Source organism: Aphanomyces invadans (assembly GCF_000520115.1).
Source record: "Aphanomyces invadans strain NJM9701 unplaced genomic scaffold supercont1.4, whole genome shotgun sequence".
NCBI lineage: Eukaryota > Oomycota > Saprolegniomycetes > Saprolegniales > Verrucalvaceae > Aphanomyces > Aphanomyces invadans.
This window is the reverse complement of record NW_008580149.1, coordinates 780,920-800,600: the sequence shown is the minus strand read 5'-3', so window position 1 is coordinate 800,600 and position 19,681 is coordinate 780,920. Positions and strand designations below refer to the sequence as shown.

Sequence of the window (19,681 nt, the reverse complement as noted above, 5' to 3'; positions counted from 1 at the left end):
GTGATAGACAGCTTCATGCGATGCTCATGCGCACGTTTTCCGTCCTGGTCGGTGCTCAAGTCATGTCGTTGCTTCACGCGGCAACCTGTCAAGGCCACCCCTCGTTCCCCGTCCTCGACTTCAATTGCATGGCACGCGAACACTGGTTCCAGCAGGATCATCCCAAAAGATGTCAAGGGATAAGCCAGTCGCTGTAGCATTCGAGCGCGCCAACTCGGACATCACCCCCGACGCCGTCTAACGTCTTGCTCGTCAACGTCACGTCGACTAGCGGAATTGCCTGTGGAGTCGTTCGCGTGAACGTGCGAGTACGCGCCGTAAACACGGCGCTATCGTGCTAGTGAATTGGCCCGGCACTGGTTTCCAAGCATGACGTGGCGGGACGGGTGCATGAGCCATTCCAGCACGGCAGCACTTCGTGCGAATACCGACGTGCACGCCACCGCTCTTCCGGCGGTCCCATCGCTGCTGACGGCCCCCCCCACATTTCAACACGTGCGGCCACCGCGACGACGAGCAACATGGCGCCGTCGTCGACAATGTGCTTGCCAAGGCAAGTTCTGCAAACAACGCAGCCATTCGTGTTCGAAATCGTCGCCAACAACCATTGCATCGACGTACCTTCCAGCGTCCGGACGGTGGTCGGGAGAGCTTCAAGAGTGCCATGCGTGCTGCCGACCGTCGCAGTCGCATGACATCGCGACAGTGCTCGATTCAACGGCTTGACTGGGTGCGCAGCACGGTCACCGATTGCGTCTTGGGTCGCACATTGGGTGGCGAATTCGAATTCGACGCTGGCCCCACGACGCTCGAGCGCATGACGGCGGCCGTGGCAGCAACACGACCACGCACTCTTCTGCTGCCACAAATGTGTCGAACCGATGGCGGCGACGCGGTGCGCGATCGCGACAACGTACGTGTGGCTTTTCACGTGTGGTCTATAAGCGTACGCCCATGGCCCACCCCTTTGACGTCGCAACCATGACAACTCACACTACAGTCACAATGCGCTTCATCGGGGCGTCGTCCGCCTCGCGGACACCAGCGTCCATGGAGATGGCCATCTCACGCAGTGTGCGCATCTGACCAGTACTTTGACCAGTTGTGGATGCGCGCGGTCAACATGGTCGCGCCGTACTGGAGCTTTCAACGGCACGAGTCGAGCGGACTATCGTAGGTCTGACCTGCGATGCGTGTGGCGCGACCACCGTCGGCTGGACGAGGACTCAGGAAGGCTGTGGGGCGTGTGCTTTTCGTGCATTGCCGCGCTGAGGGGACGACCCGGTGGAACGCTGCGAATGCCCGTGGCATGTGCATGCCGAGCGACGCGGCAGCCCTGTGTATCGTTCTTCAAACTTGTGGGAGTGGACGTAAACACGTACGACGAGGCGGCACGTGGACAAGAGTTGGAATGGCGCACTCGTTCCGGATCGTGACCATTGAGGACAGCCAAAGAGAACCTCAAGCATGTTGTCGACCAAGGCCATGGCGTCGTGGTGGCTGCGACTGGCTCAGACCGCCAGGAGATTGTAGCAGACCTTCGCGCTTCATGCTTGTCCTCCAAGAATCGCGTACGGACACGGTCACTCGGCGACGCAGGTAGCGTCATCGAGGACGAAAGAGGAACATTGCACCGCGAACTTGTCTTTGTAGGTCGTTCGTGAGAGCGCATGTCCATCTACCGAGGCGCGGGGCCTCCATTCTGACCATCGAATGTTCCTTGCCGGCATGGACACCATGGCCTCGTGTTGCATATGCAGTGGTTACGGCGGATGCGACGATTCTTCATGTTCCGCTGGACATGTCATCTGTGCTGCAACGGTGTGGTTTTGGGTCATATGCCCTTAAATCGAGGGAATGATTGTATGAAATAGTTTCAACTTCCCTTCGCCCATGTCACTAAAGAGACATTGCATGTCCGGCCCACCGAGCTGGCCAATCGCAGGGGTGAATTCAAACCCAATTCATCTTCACGACAACGGGGGTGCCGCCGTCGCCATGGACATGGACTCGCTGTACATCCCGCACCACCACCACTCGCTACCAGCTATGTACACGGGGCTGCAGTCGCAATCCACGTACTCCACGTACGCGTCCTTGTACAGCGCGTTGGAACTATATTGGCTGTGTGCCGTTCCACTCGTCATGCTCGTCATGCCGCTGTGCCTCTCGTGCATCCCTATTGATGCTGCACTCCGCACTGTGCTGGTAGGTCGTGCACAGGCTTTTTGTGGCTTGATCTTGCGCCTTGACGATCTCTCTCTTGTAGAAACCATCGCTCGTGTCTGCGGTCCTGCATCCGTCGACCTCTCCATCAGCAACTTCTTCACCTTGTTCAACGATCAATCCGTCGTGGGTCATTCCCAAGCACATGGCCGTCGTAATGGACGGCAACCGCCGGTACGGACGCACCAAATACGGGATTCCCGTCCGCGGCCACCAGGAAGGCAGCCAACGACTGGTGGATTTCTTGACGTGGGCAATGTCCGCGGGGGTCGAGATTCTCACTGTGTATGCATTTTCCACGGAGAACTGGAAGCGCGACGCCGCCGAAGTGAAGGCGCTCATGGGCATCTTCGACACGTTTATGCAGGATATCATCCCCGAAGCTCTCGCCCGCAACATTCGCGTGTGCGTGCTGGTGTCGGATGCAACCCACCTCCCCAAGTACATCCAAGCGTCCATCCGAGACATTGAGGCCGCCACGAAGCACTGCTCTGCGTTCACGCTGAATATTTGCGCCAGGTGCGACAAATTGGCTTGCGGCTGCTCGACGACCGGACCACCCTGCGGATGTCGACGGACGTGTGTTCATGCCATGATGTATTGTATAGCTACGGATCGAGAAACGAGATTGCAGTCGCGTGCCGGGAAATCGCCGTGAAAGTCGCGGCAGGCGAGATGGATGCGAACCAAGTGACCGAGAAGGTCGTGAGCGATCACTTGCTGACACGGTAGGACGTCAACGAGGCTGTCGAAAGGTATTCATCGGGACGTCATGTAGTGGACTCCCCGACCCCGAAGTCCTCGTGCGGACGTCGGGTGAGTTGCGCGTGAGCAACTTTCTCATGTTCCAAATCGCGTACGCTGAGCTGATTTTCGTGGACAAGATGTGGCCGGCACTGACCCACGACGACTTCGTTGGCATTTTGGGCGAGTTTAACCGCCGCCAGCGCCGATTTGGAAAGTGAGTTTCCGGTCGAACCGAATGAGCTTGCGTGCCACATCAACACAAGTGTTAATGGTTTCATGCAATGGGACGGAGGCGATGGATGCACGGAAGGAGATGAGGACTACTGTTCGTCGTGTCTGTTTATGAATGTAGTGCGCATGCAAGCCATGCGCTGCTCCTCCCAGCAAGTCGTGAATTGCACCTCCATCGTCGCATCTGCACGTCCATGCGTGTAATGTGTGCGAGAGTTGCTTGGGAGTCATGGTGTCGGTGAGTCAGCGAGGCATTAGGTCCACCGCCACACGTCTCTGCTCCAGTCCAGACTCGTGCTCACACAACGATGAGTTGGGCAGTGCTGCTCTACGGGATGGTCACCTTTAACTCTTCATGCCTAGAATGGATCCCCCATCGCTTACACATCAAGCGCTGTAGCAACCGAGCACTCCTGCCATCACGGTGGACGTCGGCCATCGACATCCCATCGCCATGTTCTGGGCATGCCAGACAATAGTCGAGATCATCAATTGGCCGATTTTGAAAAAACAATTCGATTTAGTGCGAAATTGAATGGTGGAAAAAATCGCCTAAAATCTGGCGATTGATTGGTCGATTGAACAAGGTGAAGTTGTTCTCTGGGATCGCCATGGCAACCACCGCCACCAACACCACGTGCGGCGTCTGCACGACGGGCCCGCGCAAATACAAGTGCCCGCTCTGCCGACTGCCATACTGCAGCACCGCGTGCTACAAGGTCCACAAAGAAGTGCCGTGTATACCGCAAAGCATCCTTGGACCCTCGGCACCAGCGACTTCATTCGCCACGGACGGCGCCCCAACGATCTCTACGTCCAATGCTAGCGACGAGGACGACGATATTCCCCTTCTCACTAGCGAACAACTCGCTGTGCTGTCCATGTCCGAAAAGGTGAAGAAAGCACTACAAGACCCTGCAACACGAAACAAGATCAAAGCAGTATGATGCTCTCTCGTTTTATCCAGTTATGCAAACAGTCAAGCTCATCCATCTGTGCGACAGATCGACGCACACCCCGACCGTCTGAATGAGCTGCAAAAAGCCCTGGCCGACCCTGCGTTTGCCCGCTTTGTGTATGGCATGATGGACGAGGTACATGTCGTGAATATAGGCGCACATCCCTACTAAACACATGTGTGTGCTAGGTAAACAGCGCCGCTGCTGTCAGCACCAAGTAAACACATTAATTGACGTAAAGCACCATACATCAATAGTAGGTGGAGTCGTAGCGACAAACTACCCCTCACGGGTCACAACGACCGTACGAATCGTCTACGTTGCCTATACAAGTTCATGATCGAGGCCTCAGAAGGTTCGTTTATCCATTGCCGTAGCTGCATGCAGTAATTGGACATGAATGCTGGATCATCACCGGCCATCGTCGTGTGCACTAGTTCACTTTCTCTCTACCGCGCAAATTCAAAAATGATGGCGCGGAATTTTGAAGGGTAATTATGCTATGTTTTGTATAGTATTTTTTAATCAAGGTACAATGTCGTCAACCACGGGTTCCTTTCGCTCGCTGATTCGCCAGCAAGTCTCTTAGTACTACTACTTGACAAAGACTACATGCTAATAGGAGTTGGATGACTTACTAGAATACCTACGTACTGCGAGTTACTACTGCCGTTGTTCAAGTGGCTAGTGCTCAGCATTTACACGATTTGCGTCGTCAGCACCAATATGCAAGTCCTGTCGTTCACCAGAGCATTCTTCTTGCCGTCTTTGCTTGCTATGCAACAGGAAACCCTTCCATCGCATGCGATCACATGCTTTGAAGTGCCAAAAATTATGCAACCCAGGGACTGCGAGCGAGGCGTGATGTAATACCTCTATGTTTCTGTATGACACAAAACCTCTTGAAATGAATAGATGAAATTCCAGAGAGACTGCGACAATTGATACAGCTTGGCTCATCTCATTTCCGTTGTTGCCGATCTTCGCCGATGGACATCCCAGTCGTCCATTGTTACGGCACGAATGCTGCCGCCGAGCTGCGCAAGGTTTGCCCGTTCATCTGTGCGTGAGAGTAGTGATGGGTTTACTTGGTTAGGCCTGCACGGAAGTGGGGTTCTTCTACTTGGCCGACCATCGCATCCCGCAATCGCTACTTGACTCGCTGTATGCCGAGATGCGCACGTTCTTCTCCAAGCCTGAAAGCGTGAAGCGACAAGTGTTGGCCGATGAAAACATGCGAGGGTATACACCGATGAACGAAGAGACGCTCGATCCCGCGGTGCAGACGCAAGGCGACACGAAAGAAGGTAGAACTCCTTCATGCTCCGCCGACGACCATTGCATCCATTCAACGTCAACAGGCTACTACATTTGCCGCGAAGCTCTCCCTGACGAAGTGCATTTACCCCTTCATGGATCAAACGTGTTTCCGAAAGACAATCCAACTTTCCGCGAGGTGACCGTGCGGTACTTTGACCTTATGTGCGAGCTCGGCTATTATGTTGCGCAACTCTTTGCCGATGCCGCTGGAGCCCCCGGTGCATTTGCGGCGGGGGGAATGTTTGATCGGTGCGACGAGCTCCATTGTCAAAATTACCCAGTCGAATGATTGACCAGCGCAACCCTACGATCCCTTATAGACCCATGGCGGCACTGCGCCTTCTCCACTACAACAATGTGGTTTCCAACGTTGACGACGGCGTATTTGGCGCCGGTGCCCATACAGACTACGGTACGTGCGTCGTCCGTAACTTCGTCCGTGGGACGTTCCCCTTACGCATGTGCTGACCCAAGGTCTCTTGACGCTACTCTCGACGGACGAGAACCCGGGTTTGGAAATCTACTACAACCAAGAATGGATTCCCGTGCCGCCAAAGCCCCACTGCTTTGTCGTGAACATTGGCGATCTTGGAGAGCGATGGACGAATGGCACATTCAAATCGACGCGCCATCGTGTCGTACGTCGTCGCCACGTCGACGAATGTTGCTGATGATTCCCACGTATGACTGTTGACCAGGTGAACCGCAATGGGCGGGAACGCTATTCCGTTCCGTTCTTTTACGAGCCCAACTTCACCTGTCAAGTGACGTGCCTCCCGTCGTGCGTGGACAAGGATCACCCGCCCAAATACTCTCCGATCACGAGCGGGCAGCACCTGCTCAACATGTATCGGCAAACCCACGAGAGCTTTCAAGAACCGACAGAGAAGAACGTTTTGTTGGCGTAGACCACAATGCTTTTACTGCACCTGTGTGGACGCGTAAAGCGCAGAGTACTTGTGTGAATCGATGTCACCAATGTGTTCGCGTGTATGGCGGTCGACGATGCACAGACAAAGCCAACATGCGTCAAGTCGAAGGTTGCTGCACCAGCCTCCTTGCCGACTGTACTCTCTCGAGAACAATCCAGTGCCCCAAGGAAAACCCTAGGGCTGGATTCGTCACATCAAAGCAATTCTTTCTCGCGCAATCCACAAGACAGCCATGCATTTACACGTATTTCAGGACCATGCGCAACATGGGACTCCACCTGGCTCGAGATCTTTGCAGACGTGAGCCCTTCCAGTGTGCGTTTGACCGCCAATCGTTTCGCTACAACATGCACATCAAACGAACTGCTCGGTGCCGCTGGAGTACACGACAAGCCGTGCACGGCCCCGCTCGTTGCGCTCGGTGTGACGGAAGCGTGCATCGTGGTGCCATTTGACGACTTCTTGGATGGTATCCGGATTTGGAAGAAGGTATCCGGATGTGCTGTCCTCAGGCGAATCCAAGTCGCATTGAAATTGTGGGGTGGAAACAATGAGCGCTACCGCGCCTGAAAATGCAGAACGCGCGGCCGTGCTCCAGGCGTACCGGAGCAAGGTGCTCGAGCACCGTGAGGTCGAGGGCCGGGTGAAGAGCATGCGTGAAAATGTCAAGACCTTGGTCAAGGAGTACCATAAAACCGAAGATGACTTGAAGGCACTTCAGAGTGTCGGGATGATCATCGGCGAAGTTTTGCGGCAGCTCGACGAAGACCGTTTTATCGTCAAAGCCAGCAGCGGTCCCCGCTACGTGGTGGGATGCCGAACCAAAGTCGAGAAGGACAAGTTGAAAAGCGGAACGCGTGTCGCCTTGGACATGACGACGTTGACCATCATGCGATACCTTCCCCGCGAAGTCGACCCGACTGTGTACCACATGCTCAACGAAGATGCAGGAAATGTGTCCTTCTCCCACATTGGGGGATTGAACGAACAAATCCGCGAACTGCGCGAAGTCATTGAGTTACCCTTGACGAACCCAGAACTGTTCCTCCGCGTTGGGATCAAGCCACCGAAGGGCGTGCTGCTGTACGGCCCCCCTGGGACCGGCAAGACTTTACTCGCCCGAGCTTTGGCGTGCAATATCAATGCCACGTTCCTGAAGGTCGTTGCTAGTGCCATCGTGGACAAATACATCGGTGAGAGTGCGCGCGTGATCCGTGAAATGTTTGGGTACGCTCGCGATCATCAACCATGCGTCATCTTCATGGATGAAATCGATGCGATTGGAGGGAGCCGTTTTTCGGAAGGCACGTCGGCGGATCGTGAAATTCAGCGCACGCTCATGGAGGTACAACGAATGCATCTCGAATTACGGTGTCGCTGTGCGTTAACGTGTCATGTAGTTGCTCAACCAGCTCGATGGGTTTGACTCACTTGGTCAAGTAAAGATGGTGATGGCGACAAACCGACCGGATATTCTCGACCCTGCGCTTTTGCGTCCAGTGCGTTTGAGCCGCTTTCACTACCAATCGCATCTCAGCCTTGATGTTGCTGTAGGGTCGATTGGATCGCAAGATTGAGATTCCTTTGCCCAACGAAGCATCTCGCATGGACATTTTGAAGATCCACACTGGTCCTATCACGAAGAAAGGCGACATTGGTAAGCAGCCACATCGTTAACCTCCTTCAAGCCTTGTCGTCTTCTTCACGCTTGCTGGTAGATTACGAGTCTATTGTCAAATTGACGGACGGGTTTAATGGTGCCGATATCCGCAACGTGTGCACGGAGGCCGGTGTATTTGCAATCCGCGCCGACCGCGACTATGTGGTCGAGGAAGACTTTATGAAGGCAGCACGCAAGCTGGCCGAGACCAAGAAGCTTGAGAGCAAGATGGACTACAGCAAGGTCTAGATTTAGAAGTCGGTTAATGCCCATCTATCGTATGTCCTCTTGGCACAATACCGCGATTCTCGGCGGCTGCCGCGCACTTCGCCTCGACCCAATTGCGACCGTGACGTTGTTGGCATCACGCTGCAACTTCGAATATGCGCCACTTGGCGCGCTTTCTTCCAAAATCCACTAGGAGGTTTTCAATATCACTTGACATTCGTATGCAGAGAATAAAAACAGCAACGAAAAAAGAAGATGAATACAATTCATACTTCACTTGATATTTGTATATGGACGATTTAAATGCCACACCAACCTCAAAGCTCAGATATGATAGGGCAATTCTATTTTATGACATGAAATTCGTATGCTATATTAATTCTCGGATGGAAACATGCAATTTCTTCATTTAGAGAATCTTGATGCAAATAAGACGGCCCGACCCAGATAGTTCGGAAGAAGGAACAACATTGCCCCGCTTCGTGAGGCGAAAGCGCCAGTCGCCAGTCGCCCGAAGAACCGCGGTACGGAGGAAGGTATCGCCATTTCCATCGCTGCCGACGTCGCAAACCAAAACTGTGTGTCCGATGGTCGAGGTTGCACCTCGACCCCTCCGATCGACTATTGCAGCGAACAAGGACGAGAACAAAATCATTTTGATCTGGGACCTCGATGAAACGCTACTCCTGTTTAGCTCGCTGTGCACGGGGCAATTTGCCCACGTTACGGGCAAGAGTTCTGCGGCCAGCGTTGCCCTGGGTGAAAGCATGATGTGCTTTGTGTTTTCAATCCTGGAGAAGTATTTATTCTTCGACGACGTGGAAAAGGTACGACCTGTTGCTTTGTGCACACCGGCGTGTGGCTGAGGCATCGTAGGACACGGTCGGCCACGTCAGCCACATGGCACATTACGACGACGGGCGGTCGCTCCATCAATACGACTTTGCAAGTGATGCGATGGCTCAGGAGCCCGACGGAAGCATATCCAAGCTACGTAAGCAAGCGTACCGGTACCGCCGCATTCGACAAATCTATGAGCGAAAGGTAAAAGTAGCGTTCTTGACCAACGGCACGACGGAAGCGACATTTTGCGGCGAACTTCGCGACTCAATCGATGCATTTGGTGACGGATGGGGCCGTGCAGCACAGCGCGCGTTGCAGGCCGCTTCCACTGCTGGTTGCATGAACATCCTCGTGACCAACACACAACTCGTCCCCGCCCTGTGCAAATGCCTCATTTACGACCTCGACGCGTGGTTTTCACCAGATGCGATCTATTCGTCGTCCCACATTCGAAAGAAGCAGTGTTTTGACACGATCCGCAATAAGTACGGCCTCCATCAAACGTATGTTGGCCTTGGCGACGGCCCCGAAGAGCAGCGTGCGAGCGTCGATTGTGGCATGTCGTTTGTCGAGGTACTTCTACTTCATTCCCTCTCTTGATGGTGATCAAACGTGGCTCCTTTGTTGCTGTACAACTCCTGAAGCAATTTTTTCAGCAGTTTTGAGCAATTGCTGTCCTATTTACTTTTGTTACTTTTGCTTTTTTGAATTTGCATAGTTTTGGGCCTGGTTCCAGTAGCTCATGACAAATGTGGGACTGCAGATCAAGCGACTCGACGATTTGGTGCGCGTTGCAGAACAACTCGAGTACGCAGTGGCGTCTGGGTCATCCATCCATGCAGCGCTGGGCCTATAGCTGTCCGCACGCGGCGATGCTGCACGTGAGCACGGGGCGTTCGTACACTGTTTCGAGCTTCCCAATCGCTTCGATCGTCTTCATTCCGCTGACAACCCGTCCAAATACCACTACAATCCGAATTAGAGCGTAGCGACGAGCCAACCCACGGACAGCATGTACCTTTGGACTTGTCAAGCCATGGCAGCGGCGCGAGCGTGATGAAGAACTGCGCTCCATTCGTGTGTGGTCCGTTGTTCGCCATGGACTACGACGCACAGACAAATGTAATCCACTCGACCAAGACCGTGATGGATATACAAACCAAAATGCCAGCTTTATCGTGGGACACAGAGAATGCTTCGTCCTCGAACACCCCTTCTTCGTTGAGCGCACTGCCACCAACGCCGTCGCCGCGACCGCCAGTGACGACGTCACCGCCCTGGATCCATCCTCCGGGCACAATGCGGTGGATGGGAAGGCCGGCGTATCCGTGCTGGGTCTCCGGGCGACACAGCGCGGCAAAGTTTTCGCAAGCCTTGGGGCAAACGTCGTCGAATAACTCTACGATCACGCGATCGTGGTACACTTGGCCGTCGGTGGCAAATTTCAGAAAACAAAACAGATTGCGTGAGTGTGCGCGGTAGGCGTCCCATGCTTCGGTGGAGTGCTGGAGACAGTCTCGGTGGGTGAGTTGGTCGGCGATCCCGTACTTTTGCGCGCAAAACTCGACAAACGCATCCGCGTCGCCAATGTATGTGTTCATGGTCCCTTCCCCGTCACCGTCGTCGTTGTTGTTCGCGGACGTGTCGTGCATGAATGCAATCGGCGCCGACTTGGGGTGGTTCGGAAACTGGCGCGTGAGACCCCGCGACGTCAAGTACGGCCCAAAGTCCGCTTCCACCATCGATCGCATGAGAATCGACACGGACGACTCGTGGTCGCGGAGGTCCAGCGCAAGGTGCCGCATGCGCTGAAAGTTGGGGTCCGTCAGGACCCCCGCCACTTCGTACACGACCTTGTCGCTGCCGCGGCTCATCGGGTCGCAGATGGGAAACTGAAACCGACTGACTTTAGCGTTTTCTCCTGATACGCGGTTTTTATTTTAACTCCTTTCGAATTGTTTGACGTGGTTTAACGTGAACAGGTTGTGGAGGCATACTACTTCAGCAACTAGACCTAGGTCCTGCGCTCAACATCTTGACGGGAAAGTCCCGTTCATTCGACCTCCCAAACGAGGTTAGCGCCGCCAGGTCCTCGACCGTCGGCACCTGCAAAGTCCCTGCCATGTACAGGGCGTGAGTGCGCAGCTTGGTCTCCCACGTCCACTCGCGCAAAGTCCTGTACTACGTTCTTGGGCCAGCCGCGATCGAGCTCTACTAGTAGTACTAGTCCAAGTACCTCCTCACCCGCTCGCTGACCACGAGGGTGCGTTATATTTCCGCGCCTTCCGGGAAAGAGGTTAAATAGGTTTAACTTTGTTCGTAACCGCTGGAACGGGGGAAACCGTCGCGACGTGCGTCTCAAGGCGCGCGCCCCTTCGGCCAACATACCGAGTGGAATCGCCGCCGCCACGACCACGACGTGTCCCGGGAAGCATGACATTTCTCCAGGAGGCCGTCACGAAGGCGATATTGAACAGCTTGAGTTCGTACATCTGCCACTTCAATGAGGAGCAGGTCAAGGTTGGGCTCTGGGCTGGCGACTTGGTCTTGGAAGATGTGGTGCGCCACCAACCTACCCTCTTGCTGTCCACCGTCATCGCTCATCGCTTGCCTGCAGGAAGTCAAGTGGTCGGCCATCAACACGTACGACTCGCCCGTGCACGTCAAGCACGGTTGCATCCAGCGCATTCGCATCCAAGTACAACGGGTGTCGTCGGCTGACCACAGGTTTCACGTGCAGCATGTAGGTGCCGTGGACATCCTTTTGGCACCATCCCATTCAAATTGACGTGTCCGGTGTCGACTGCGAGCTCCACTTACGCGGCACGTACGATATCCTGCACGAACTACAGCAGAAGAACTTCGTGGTCCAAGGTCTGCTAGCGAACGCCCGTGCGTCCGTCGCCCACTCCTACCGGGGGTGGTCGTCGCTGTTTTCGGGCCTCTCAACGTCGATCCTCGACCGCCTTGTTCGCAATATTGCTGTGCGCATCGACGATGTCAACATCTACCACGCGATTGCCCCCATCACGCTGGGACTTACGCTACACTCGCTCACATTCCAAGATGCCGCTCCTGCCCGCGGTGAAGGCGACGCTTTCAACACCACGACCAAGGTCCTGGACATCACCGACTTGGCGTTGTACGCCACCGTTGGTGACACACCGGTCGAGCTCATGGCACCAGTCCATGTCCACGTGCAGTTCACCCACTGCCCTGCGACAGCCACCACGACTCGATGTTTGGTCCAAGTGCCGACCCTGATGGCGCTGCACATTCCACTTGCCCTCGAGCCATACTTGGCCAAAGTCGACCAAGCGCGCCGATCGTTTGCAGCCGGCGCCAGGTGCGATCGCCGTTGTAGCAAGCACGGAACGGGGAGCGCAACTCTCTTTTGTAGGTTGAAGTGCTGTCGGTGGCTCACCCGACTCCACGGCACAACTCCCAAGTCGCCATGGCAATATGCTCGACAAGCAATGCTGGCGGGCTGGCACGACGCAGCTACCACGCCGTCCACAACGTTAAAGGACTGCTACACAACGCTCTATACGAAATGGCTTGACTCGCCGCAGACGTCGGTGGCGTTCATGCATCGCCTCAACTGGCTCGAGCTACAGCTGGTACAGCGAAACCCCTTGCGTTTTTCAAGGCGCTCACAGCCATCCGTTTCCATCGTAGAGTGTGGCAGATATCTTTGCCGCCCAAGTGGACGCGTCTGGCCGCGCCACCTCGTCTCGAGGCCGGCCCGTGCGACTTGCGCACTCGCCGGATGGGCCGATTCTACCTGGATGGAGCGCTCTCGACGTACGCGCTGCGACTAGCTGACTGTAGAGACAGCGCATTTGGTTCATGTGGCGTTGCTGTAGGTGTCGTGGGACGCCGCGGGGGTGTCCTTGATCGTCGACACGGGGCCATTTCAAGCTGCTGTCACTCTACAGCAACTGCATGGTCGGCTTCAACGTGATGACGCTACCGACACCTGCCACATCGAAGTGGACTCGATCGAAATGACGTGGCAGCGCGACAACGTGTGCATCCTCCGACTCGGTCAAAGCACGCATCTCGCAGGTGCCAGCAGCGACGGTACAAGGCCATGCCCACATGCATCGACAGGTTCCAACCTTGAGTCGCGCTTTGCATTAGATGCCTACCCGAATGCACTCTCCACGGGGCTGTCGGTGCTTTGGAGTCGACAAGCGTGTGGCAGCGTGCCGTCAACGGCCGTGGACATCGTCATGAGCTCGGCGCGACTCCACGTGAACGCTACGTCGCCGCTTGGCCAGCTCTGGACTCCAGACAGCAAGTGGGGGGATGGGCTCCCCCTACGGCAACCGGTGGCCGCGCATCCATGCAGTCCCGCAGTGTCCTGCACCATTCACGTACGATCGAGTTTGATGGTCTCCCTCGAGACTTTGGCACTGACGATGGCGATGTCGACAGGACGGATCGATCGCCGTCCAAGTCGACAGCACATGCGCCATCGACACCGCCGTCGTCGACTTTTACGTCAAGCTGCACCCGCACCACCAATTCCAACTCCGCGCGGCATCGTGGGCGGTGGGACTCATGGATGGAACGGCGGCACGACACGATTACATCCGGGCCGCCACGCTGTCTGGCTTGGTGGTGTGTGCGACCGACTCATTCTTATCCAAGAGTATTAGAGCCGACGTCGCGGCGGCGGCGATCGCCGTGTGCCCGCAGCTCGTACGCGTGTGCATGCGAGCAGCCGACGTGGTCGACGCGATGTCCCAACAGGTTGCAGCGACCCATCCAGCGCCGCCGACGGTATGGCTTGGCGACGGACGCAAGATCGTAGCGGCGACTTTGCAATGCGCCGAGGTGGACGTTGTGGTGATGGACCCGACGAAGCGGGCATTCGACGGCGGCGGCGAATGGCCCCCCAAGTCGGCGTTTTCAACGACGAAGATTCGACGTCTAGCGCTGGAAGGGCTCTGGCAGCATCGCGCGCTGCAGCATGGCCGCGCGAGTGCCCAGGACATTCTGTTTACGCTAGAACAAGTCCACATCTTGCACGTGGTGGCCTCGGCAAGTGTGCCACACGGAGTCGTCGCCATTGTTCGACAAGACTCCAGTCTTCTCCCCCCTGGGGATTCAGTCGCAATCGATTGCGACTGCGGCAATGTCGCCGTCGTCTTCGACCCCGACGCGCTGTGCCAGGCCATGTCGCATGCCAGGACGTACGTTGCTTTGACGGGCGTCGATGCCAGCGTCGTCCGGCCCCGGTCACCCTCGAATCCTGTGGCGACGTGGGGGTATCGGCTCGCGTGGCGCACGGACTCGATGACGATCGAGTTGCGCCAGCACGACCGTCCTCTGGTCAAGAGTTTCTTTAGCCGCCTGACAGTTTACGTACTTGCGTCGCCGCCGCCTTCCGCTTCCATCGGCGACCGCGTCGCGCCACCGCCTCTCGTGGACGTGATCATTCACCGAGTCTACATGTTTGATCAAACGGAAGCCGGCGTGGCGCTTCATCGTACCGTCGCTATGCCCATGCAGGTGAGGCCGCTCCTCCACGTGCGGTGACAACGTCGTCCTGCTGAACGTGCTGCTGTGTGCGAATTTAGTGCGACTGCGCCACCACCGACCAACGTTGCAATTGCTTCACGTACTCGAACCATTCGACAACGGGCGGCAGCAGCCATGAACAAGCCACGGTCCATGCGATTCAGTGCACGTGTCTGTGGCGGTTCTACTTGGAGCTGTGGAATTACTTGTACGATCGATCGGGCGGGGTGGCGATGGTGGCGGCGCACTACCGCCACACGTTTCCGTCGATGGCATCGGACGCAACGACCCCCTGCGACAAGACCCCGATGCGCGTTGTGTTTCAACAGGTGGCGATCTGTCTGCCTCGCAACAGCGACTCGATTGACATGATGGCCATCGTCATGGGTGAGTGCATCTTGACAAAGTCGTTCGAGACAGACACGTGGCAGTATGGCGATGCGATGGTGGCAGGAGCGGCGGCGTTGGCGCCGTCCAAGGACGGCCCGCTTCCTACCGACGGACCGCGGCAAACGAATCGCTTGCACATGAAGCAAGTGACCATGTACTGCGCCGATACAGAGAGCGTGGTGCAGCGGCAGTGGTCGTTTCGACGGGGAACCCATGCCGCCACCACGCCGTCGATTCCTAGCACCTCCCGGGATGAGGTCGATCCACTTCCTGCCCCTGCCGCCCCCATCACGGAAGGCGCTGCCTTGGCCCTGGACCCCGACGTCCTCTGGAAGCGGGTGACTGTCATGCCCTTTGACCTTCTCTTTGTCCGCGACTTCGACGCCGCCAACACGAGGTGCACGCGTGACCTTTACGTGATTCAGCCGGGACTGCGGCTCAGCCTCGAGCTCACCGACTTGAGCATCGTCCTGAGCCTTTGGTACGACAACTTGGGCGAGTACCCGCAGTTTCCGACGCCGTTCGTCCCCCCGACAAACTACTGCGAGCCTTACACGACGGGCCCGCACCCCCACTTTGCTCCGTACACGTCGCCGTCGCAGCTCCCGGCCATCCATGGTGAGAGCGAGTGGGAAGTGGGATGTGTCATGCTCGAGGTGGAAATCCGCCTGCCCCTCCAAGACCATGCGTTTCTCGCGCTGCAGCTGCACCCTGTCGTCATCCAGGTCGACGGGCGGCTCGATAGCTCGTTCATGCGCTGCACGGTCGTCGGCGACCGCGGCACCCTCGTCAAGCGCAGCGCGCCTGGCGTGCCGCCCGTCGTTCTTGTGGACCTCGTGGCGGCCGACGTCCCGTTTCACCTCGCCAACGTCAACGTGTACGCACCGTTTGACGGATCGGTCCAGGTGCCGTCGTTCGGTCTACAGATGAGCGTCGTGCGGTTTCCTTATGGGTACACGATGATGGGGCTGCGCTTGAGCCATGTGACCGTGGGGCTGGCCAGTGATCCCGACGTGCTCGCGTTCGTCATTGAGTTTTTCTCAACGTACTTTTACGACTCGGAATATGGCTACCCGTGGCCGACGGCCGACGCACTCGCGCCGCATGTCGGCGCGCGGACGGACATGGAGATGGGCGTGAACGATCTGATCTACTCCAAGGTGATCACTGTGCACGCGCCGTGCATTCCGTTGGCGATGCACGACCGTGTGTTTCGACTTCAAGCGAGTTCGGCGGTGCGGACGTTGCTCCACCATCCATGTCGAACAGTTGTGACCGTTTGTGTAGGAGGTTGGATGGGAGCTTCGGTACGAATCGACGGCCACGGACGCTTTGGTCAAGGTGCATTTGCCAGGCGTCGAAGGGCTTTTTCTTGATCCAGGCGCGACCCCGGCGTCGGTCGGCGCGCCGCCCGCTGGCGTTCCTCGCACCGTGCTCACGCCGATTACCATTCACTGGTCGTACGCGACCAACATGCTGACGGGCCAGCAGTCCATGGCGCTGGACATTGCGCGCTTCGACGTGGAGTTTCCAAACGAAGACGACTTGACCGTGTTTGTGTACGGCACGCCCAGCGACGTGGGTTTTTTTGTGGCCATCGCGGCGGCGTACGAAGCGAGCTGGGGGGACGCGCCCCCAGAGCTGTCGCCCGCCGCCATGTTGGACGGGGCGGCGGGGGATGGCGACGACGAACTCGACGACGAGGAGAGCGGTGTGGAGGCGTCGGGAGATTCGTGGATGAGCATCACCGTGCGTCTTCCTCGAAAAGTCGGATTCGTCTGGCTCGACGATGTGCTGCATTTTCAAAAACCCGTCGTCCAGGTGCTCTTGTGCGATGTCGTTGTTCATGCGTTGCAATGCCAGGACCCCGACGACCAGGACGACAACGGCGCACAGGACGGGGGCGACCGTCTCTCGTGGCGCGCCGCACCGGCACCTGCCGACGGCTCGCCCGCCGTCTTTGCAAAACTCACGTCGTCTCTCCAACTCGACGTGTTCAATAACATCGTGCGGGCATGGGAACCGCTCGTCGAGCCTTTCGCGGTCAACGTCTTCTTGGAGCAAAACGGGCCCCGCCTCGGCGTGGCCATCTCGACGCCCGACTCGGTTCAGATCAATGTGACCGAGTACTGCGTGAATGCGGCGCTGGAATCGTGGGGGCACCGCGGCAGTCCCCGCGCCGCGGCAACCGTCGGCCTCGTCAACTGGACTGGCAAGGCCGTGCGGTATTTCCAACCGCAGCCACACCACCATCCTCATCATCCGAGTCTTTGCCGGGACAAGAGCTGGACAAGTGGGCATCGGTCGCCCCTTCGCCACCGCCCACGCATCGTCCATGTAAACGCCCCCAAGCGCAATGTGGCCGATGGCAGCGGGACAGCCGGACCGCTCGCGTGCCCGCCAACGCTGAGCGTCCTCGTCGGTCGACACAAGGTTGAAACCACGGTACTCAATCAGAACGATCTCCATGTGCTGTTTGCGTCGGCCCACCCACACACGACCGACGCATTCCGCCACGCTCTTTGCGGCGACGCCGCCGCCGCCGAGCTCACGTACGACATGTCGGTGCAATTGTTTGGGTTCCAATGGCTCCACCACTTGGATTTGAACCAGAGCGGGTTTTTCTACTTTGACCTCGTGCCAGAAGTCCCGCACATCCAATCCATGCCAGCTCTTCCCGCCGTCGCCGACAAACGGGTTGTGCCGCCGCCGATCGACGACGCGCAGGACGGAGCGCTGCCGCTGCCACACCTCGTCACGTCCACCGCAGCTGTGCGTGCCGCCCTGCGCTGCCTGGTCCACGTGAACAAGGTACAGCCTCGCCGCGACCACCCCACGATGTCGTACGCGGGGTGGCAAAGCATGATCTAACGACGATGATCTGTGGTCACTAGACACGGTGGGGCCATCGCGTGACGTTGCAGAGCTTGTTTCAAGTGCAAAACCACACGTCGTTTGTGTTGTCGGTGGCGCTCCATGCCTCGAGCAAACTTCGTCAAGATGCCCACCACCATGCGATTCAACTTTCTCCCGGGGGCATCCATTGCGTGCCGCTGCAGCCCCTCTTTGAACACGCCGCCAACTCGCAAGGAAAACACATTGGGTTCCTGCACTTGAATCCCTCGACGTCGTCGCCATCTCTCGACGGCATCCACCTCTTGGACTTGGTGCGTTTGGTTGTATCGATCGCGTGCTCACGTGGCGCGTGGTGGCAGGCAAGCCGCCCGTCGAAATTCATTCACACGTGCCAGCCCAAGACCCACTTGTGTGTCGAAGTCACGTCGAGCTGCTGCCACGCGACCAAGAAGGGGCGGTGGAGCCGCCTCTTTCGTCCGAGTGCATCGTTTGGATCGACGACCATGGCCAAAGCCAGCGACGACAAAGACGCATCGCAACTAACCACGCTGATACTGCACGCGCCGCTGACGCTGCAGAATCTCTTGTGCGTCAACATCGTGTGCTGTGTGTTTCGAATCGTGGCGTCGTCTCCAGCACCGCCGTCGTCCTCGGGTCGCGACGTGGTGTGGGAAGGCACGATCAAGACTGGCGGCCACGCTGCCATCTACGCGTCCAACTTGGCCGACAAACTCTACTGCAGCGTTCTCTTGCCTGCGCTGCAGTGTGAGACAGTCAAACCTGCGCTGCTCCACGTTCCGCCATCGAGCAAAGCCAAGGTAGGCTAGCCACCCAACGACGGGTCGGTGGTCGGGCTGACGGAGGCCCTAGGTCGATACAACTATCGCTTTCGCCGACAAAACCAACAACACGCAGCCGCTCAAACTCAAGTACGTCCTGTCGTCCTGGCGAGCAACGTGCTATGGCTTCCGCAGTCGCCATGGCGTCGATCGGCTTCGTGAGCGCGCCAACAACCTTGACTGGATTTGATGAGCTAGGGTCGAAAACACCGTCGGGTCGGGTGGGCAGCGCGCGGTCATTTTGTACGCATCGTACTGGCTGGTCAACTTGACGCCGTTCGGGCTGCAGTACAAACAAGACACGCGGCACTTTGAGATTGCTGGGAGTGCGGCGGCTCTCGCGCGGCGGCAGTCCATCGATGGCGACAAGCAAAACTTGTGGAACGTGCTAGCGTGTGACTTGGAGCTCGGGCCGTATTTGAACCCGGTCGACGCCGCCGACGACGGACTGCATGCTCCGAGTCTGTCGTGTATGCCTTCGATCCGGCCACAAGACGGACGGTGCTCGTTCGTCGCCGATAGCCACGAGTTGTGCTACTGCTCCGCGCCGACGTGTGCAGTTCGGCGGCTCGCCCGCTTCGCCACCATGTTTTCGTTTGGAGGCGGCGGGAATAGCGTCGGCGGGTTGGAAGACACCATGACGGCGGCGTTCACAAACAGTCTCTGCATCAAGGTACGACGAGTGGCCAACCGCACGCGGATTTAATGGGGTCGACGGTAGTGCCCCAAGTACTCGTGGTCCAAGGGGGTATCCCTAGAAGTGCTCGGCGTTGACCAAGTCGTCGAGGTGCGTCCGTCGCCACGTCGCGAGCGCCGACGATCGCGGGATCGCTGACGTGACAACTAGCTCAAAAACACAACCCACGTGCTCGAGCTCGGCGTCAAGATCGTGCCTGGCCCGGACGCGTTCTTTCGGACGAA

The 19,681-nt window shown here is 57.3% G+C and overlaps 8 protein-coding genes across 16 annotated transcripts; 6 read left to right on the top strand and 2 right to left on the bottom strand.

Moving 5' to 3' along the window:
* Nucleotides 1–213: 213 nt before the first annotated feature.
* Nucleotides 214–742, bottom strand: H310_02730 (hypothetical protein). The gene has a single exon (XM_008866335.1). The coding sequence runs from the start codon at nucleotides 691–693 to the stop codon at nucleotides 268–270; it is 426 nt and encodes a 141-aa protein (XP_008864557.1). The 5' UTR covers nucleotides 694–742; the 3' UTR covers nucleotides 214–267.
* Nucleotides 743–1,867: 1,125 nt separating this feature from the next.
* On the top strand, nucleotides 1,868–3,429 carry H310_02729 (di-trans,poly-cis-decaprenylcistransferase). Its single transcript, XM_008866334.1, has 4 exons — nucleotides 1,868–2,208; nucleotides 2,270–2,745; nucleotides 2,835–2,954; nucleotides 3,005–3,429. Exons 1-4 carry the CDS (start codon nucleotides 1,894–1,896, stop codon nucleotides 3,189–3,191), a joined length of 1,098 nt encoding a protein of 365 aa, XP_008864556.1. The 5' UTR covers nucleotides 1,868–1,893; the 3' UTR covers nucleotides 3,192–3,429.
* Nucleotides 3,430–3,793: 364 nt separating this feature from the next.
* On the top strand, nucleotides 3,794–4,488 carry H310_02728. Of its 2 annotated transcripts, XM_008866332.1 has the most exons (3): nucleotides 3,794–4,145; nucleotides 4,209–4,298; nucleotides 4,352–4,488. In XM_008866332.1, exons 1-3 carry the CDS (start codon nucleotides 3,816–3,818, stop codon nucleotides 4,382–4,384), a joined length of 453 nt encoding a protein of 150 aa, XP_008864554.1. In that variant the 5' UTR covers nucleotides 3,794–3,815; the 3' UTR covers nucleotides 4,385–4,488. The 2 variants fall into 2 exon arrangements, with proteins under 2 accessions (XP_008864554.1, XP_008864555.1); XM_008866333.1 differs by having other exon boundaries at nucleotides 3,794–4,298.
* A 649-nt stretch (nucleotides 4,489–5,137) lies between these two features.
* On the top strand, nucleotides 5,138–6,876 carry H310_02727. 2 transcript variants are annotated; one of them, XM_008866330.1, is made up of 6 exons: nucleotides 5,138–5,209; nucleotides 5,260–5,470; nucleotides 5,525–5,732; nucleotides 5,804–5,895; nucleotides 5,958–6,121; nucleotides 6,182–6,876. In XM_008866330.1, exons 1-6 carry the CDS (start codon nucleotides 5,153–5,155, stop codon nucleotides 6,389–6,391), a joined length of 942 nt encoding a protein of 313 aa, XP_008864552.1. In that variant the 5' UTR covers nucleotides 5,138–5,152; the 3' UTR covers nucleotides 6,392–6,876. The 2 variants fall into 2 exon arrangements, with proteins under 2 accessions (XP_008864552.1, XP_008864553.1); XM_008866331.1 differs by lacking the exon at nucleotides 6,182–6,876 and having other exon boundaries at nucleotides 5,958–6,181.
* Nucleotides 6,877–6,914: 38 nt separating this feature from the next.
* Nucleotides 6,915–8,398, top strand: H310_02726 (26S protease regulatory subunit 10B). 7 transcript variants are annotated; one of them, XM_008866323.1, is made up of 4 exons: nucleotides 6,915–7,760; nucleotides 7,816–7,914; nucleotides 7,970–8,072; nucleotides 8,134–8,398. In XM_008866323.1, the coding sequence occupies exons 1-4, from the start codon at nucleotides 6,966–6,968 to the stop codon at nucleotides 8,322–8,324; spliced, it is 1,188 nt and encodes a 395-aa protein (XP_008864545.1). In that variant the 5' UTR covers nucleotides 6,915–6,965; the 3' UTR covers nucleotides 8,325–8,398. The 7 variants fall into 7 exon arrangements, with proteins under 7 accessions (XP_008864545.1, XP_008864546.1, XP_008864549.1 ...); XM_008866324.1 differs by having other exon boundaries at nucleotides 7,970–8,398; XM_008866327.1 differs by having other exon boundaries at nucleotides 7,816–8,072.
* A 323-nt stretch (nucleotides 8,399–8,721) lies between these two features.
* On the top strand, nucleotides 8,722–10,984 carry H310_02725 (hypothetical protein). The gene is made up of 3 exons (XM_008866322.1): nucleotides 8,722–9,130; nucleotides 9,180–9,719; nucleotides 9,910–10,984. The coding sequence occupies exons 1-3, from the start codon at nucleotides 8,726–8,728 to the stop codon at nucleotides 10,000–10,002; spliced, it is 1,038 nt and encodes a 345-aa protein (XP_008864544.1). The 5' UTR covers nucleotides 8,722–8,725; the 3' UTR covers nucleotides 10,003–10,984.
* On the bottom strand, nucleotides 9,997–11,020 carry H310_02724 (hypothetical protein; the record flags this gene model as incomplete). Its single annotated transcript, XM_008866321.1, has 3 exons — nucleotides 9,997–10,112; nucleotides 10,165–10,249; nucleotides 10,307–11,020. The coding sequence occupies 3 exons, from the start codon at nucleotides 11,018–11,020 to the stop codon at nucleotides 9,997–9,999; spliced, it is 915 nt and encodes a 304-aa protein (XP_008864543.1).
* A 559-nt stretch (nucleotides 11,021–11,579) lies between these two features.
* On the top strand, nucleotides 11,580–19,666 carry H310_02723 (hypothetical protein; the record flags this gene model as incomplete). The annotated part of the gene is made up of 16 exons (XM_008866320.1): nucleotides 11,580–11,705; nucleotides 11,764–11,844; nucleotides 11,894–12,492; nucleotides 12,547–12,766; nucleotides 12,825–12,950; nucleotides 13,013–13,229; nucleotides 13,290–13,525; nucleotides 13,587–14,666; nucleotides 14,735–16,300; nucleotides 16,353–17,876; nucleotides 17,960–18,232; nucleotides 18,281–18,739; nucleotides 18,792–18,850; nucleotides 18,959–19,433; nucleotides 19,482–19,547; nucleotides 19,608–19,666. Coding segments are annotated over 16 exons (7,164 nt in total), but the record flags the coding sequence as incomplete, so codon positions are not given.
* Between the last annotated feature and the right edge of the window lie 15 nt (nucleotides 19,667–19,681).

Coding starts and splice junctions, on each gene's coding strand:
- H310_02727 (XM_008866330.1), top strand. CDS start 5,153: ATGGACATCCCAGTCGTCCATTGTTACGGCACGAATGCTGCCGCCGAG. Junction 5,471..5,524: donor GCAAGGCGACACGAAAGAAG/GTAGAACTCCTT, acceptor CAACGTCAACAG/GCTACTACATTTGCCGCGAA. Junction 5,733..5,803: donor GCGGGGGGAATGTTTGATCG/GTGCGACGAGCT, acceptor GATCCCTTATAG/ACCCATGGCGGCACTGCGCC.
- H310_02726 (XM_008866323.1), top strand. CDS start 6,966: ATGAGCGCTACCGCGCCTGAAAATGCAGAACGCGCGGCCGTGCTCCAG. Junction 7,915..7,969: donor ACCCTGCGCTTTTGCGTCCA/GTGCGTTTGAGC, acceptor ATGTTGCTGTAG/GGTCGATTGGATCGCAAGAT. Junction 8,073..8,133: donor CACGAAGAAAGGCGACATTG/GTAAGCAGCCAC, acceptor GCTTGCTGGTAG/ATTACGAGTCTATTGTCAAA.
- H310_02728 (XM_008866332.1), top strand. CDS start 3,816: ATGGCAACCACCGCCACCAACACCACGTGCGGCGTCTGCACGACGGGC. Junction 4,146..4,208: donor CACGAAACAAGATCAAAGCA/GTATGATGCTCT, acceptor TCTGTGCGACAG/ATCGACGCACACCCCGACCG. Junction 4,299..4,351: donor TGTATGGCATGATGGACGAG/GTACATGTCGTG, acceptor TGTGTGTGCTAG/GTAAACAGCGCCGCTGCTGT.
- H310_02725 (XM_008866322.1), top strand. CDS start 8,726: ATGCAAATAAGACGGCCCGACCCAGATAGTTCGGAAGAAGGAACAACA. Junction 9,131..9,179: donor TCTTCGACGACGTGGAAAAG/GTACGACCTGTT, acceptor GAGGCATCGTAG/GACACGGTCGGCCACGTCAG. Junction 9,720..9,909: donor GTGGCATGTCGTTTGTCGAG/GTACTTCTACTT, acceptor GTGGGACTGCAG/ATCAAGCGACTCGACGATTT.
- H310_02730 (XM_008866335.1), bottom strand. CDS start 693: ATGCGACTGCGACGGTCGGCAGCACGCATGGCACTCTTGAAGCTCTCC.
- H310_02729 (XM_008866334.1), top strand. CDS start 1,894: ATGTCACTAAAGAGACATTGCATGTCCGGCCCACCGAGCTGGCCAATC. Junction 2,746..2,834: donor ACGCTGAATATTTGCGCCAG/GTGCGACAAATT, acceptor TGTATTGTATAG/CTACGGATCGAGAAACGAGA. Junction 2,955..3,004: donor AGCGATCACTTGCTGACACG/GTAGGACGTCAA, acceptor GACGTCATGTAG/TGGACTCCCCGACCCCGAAG.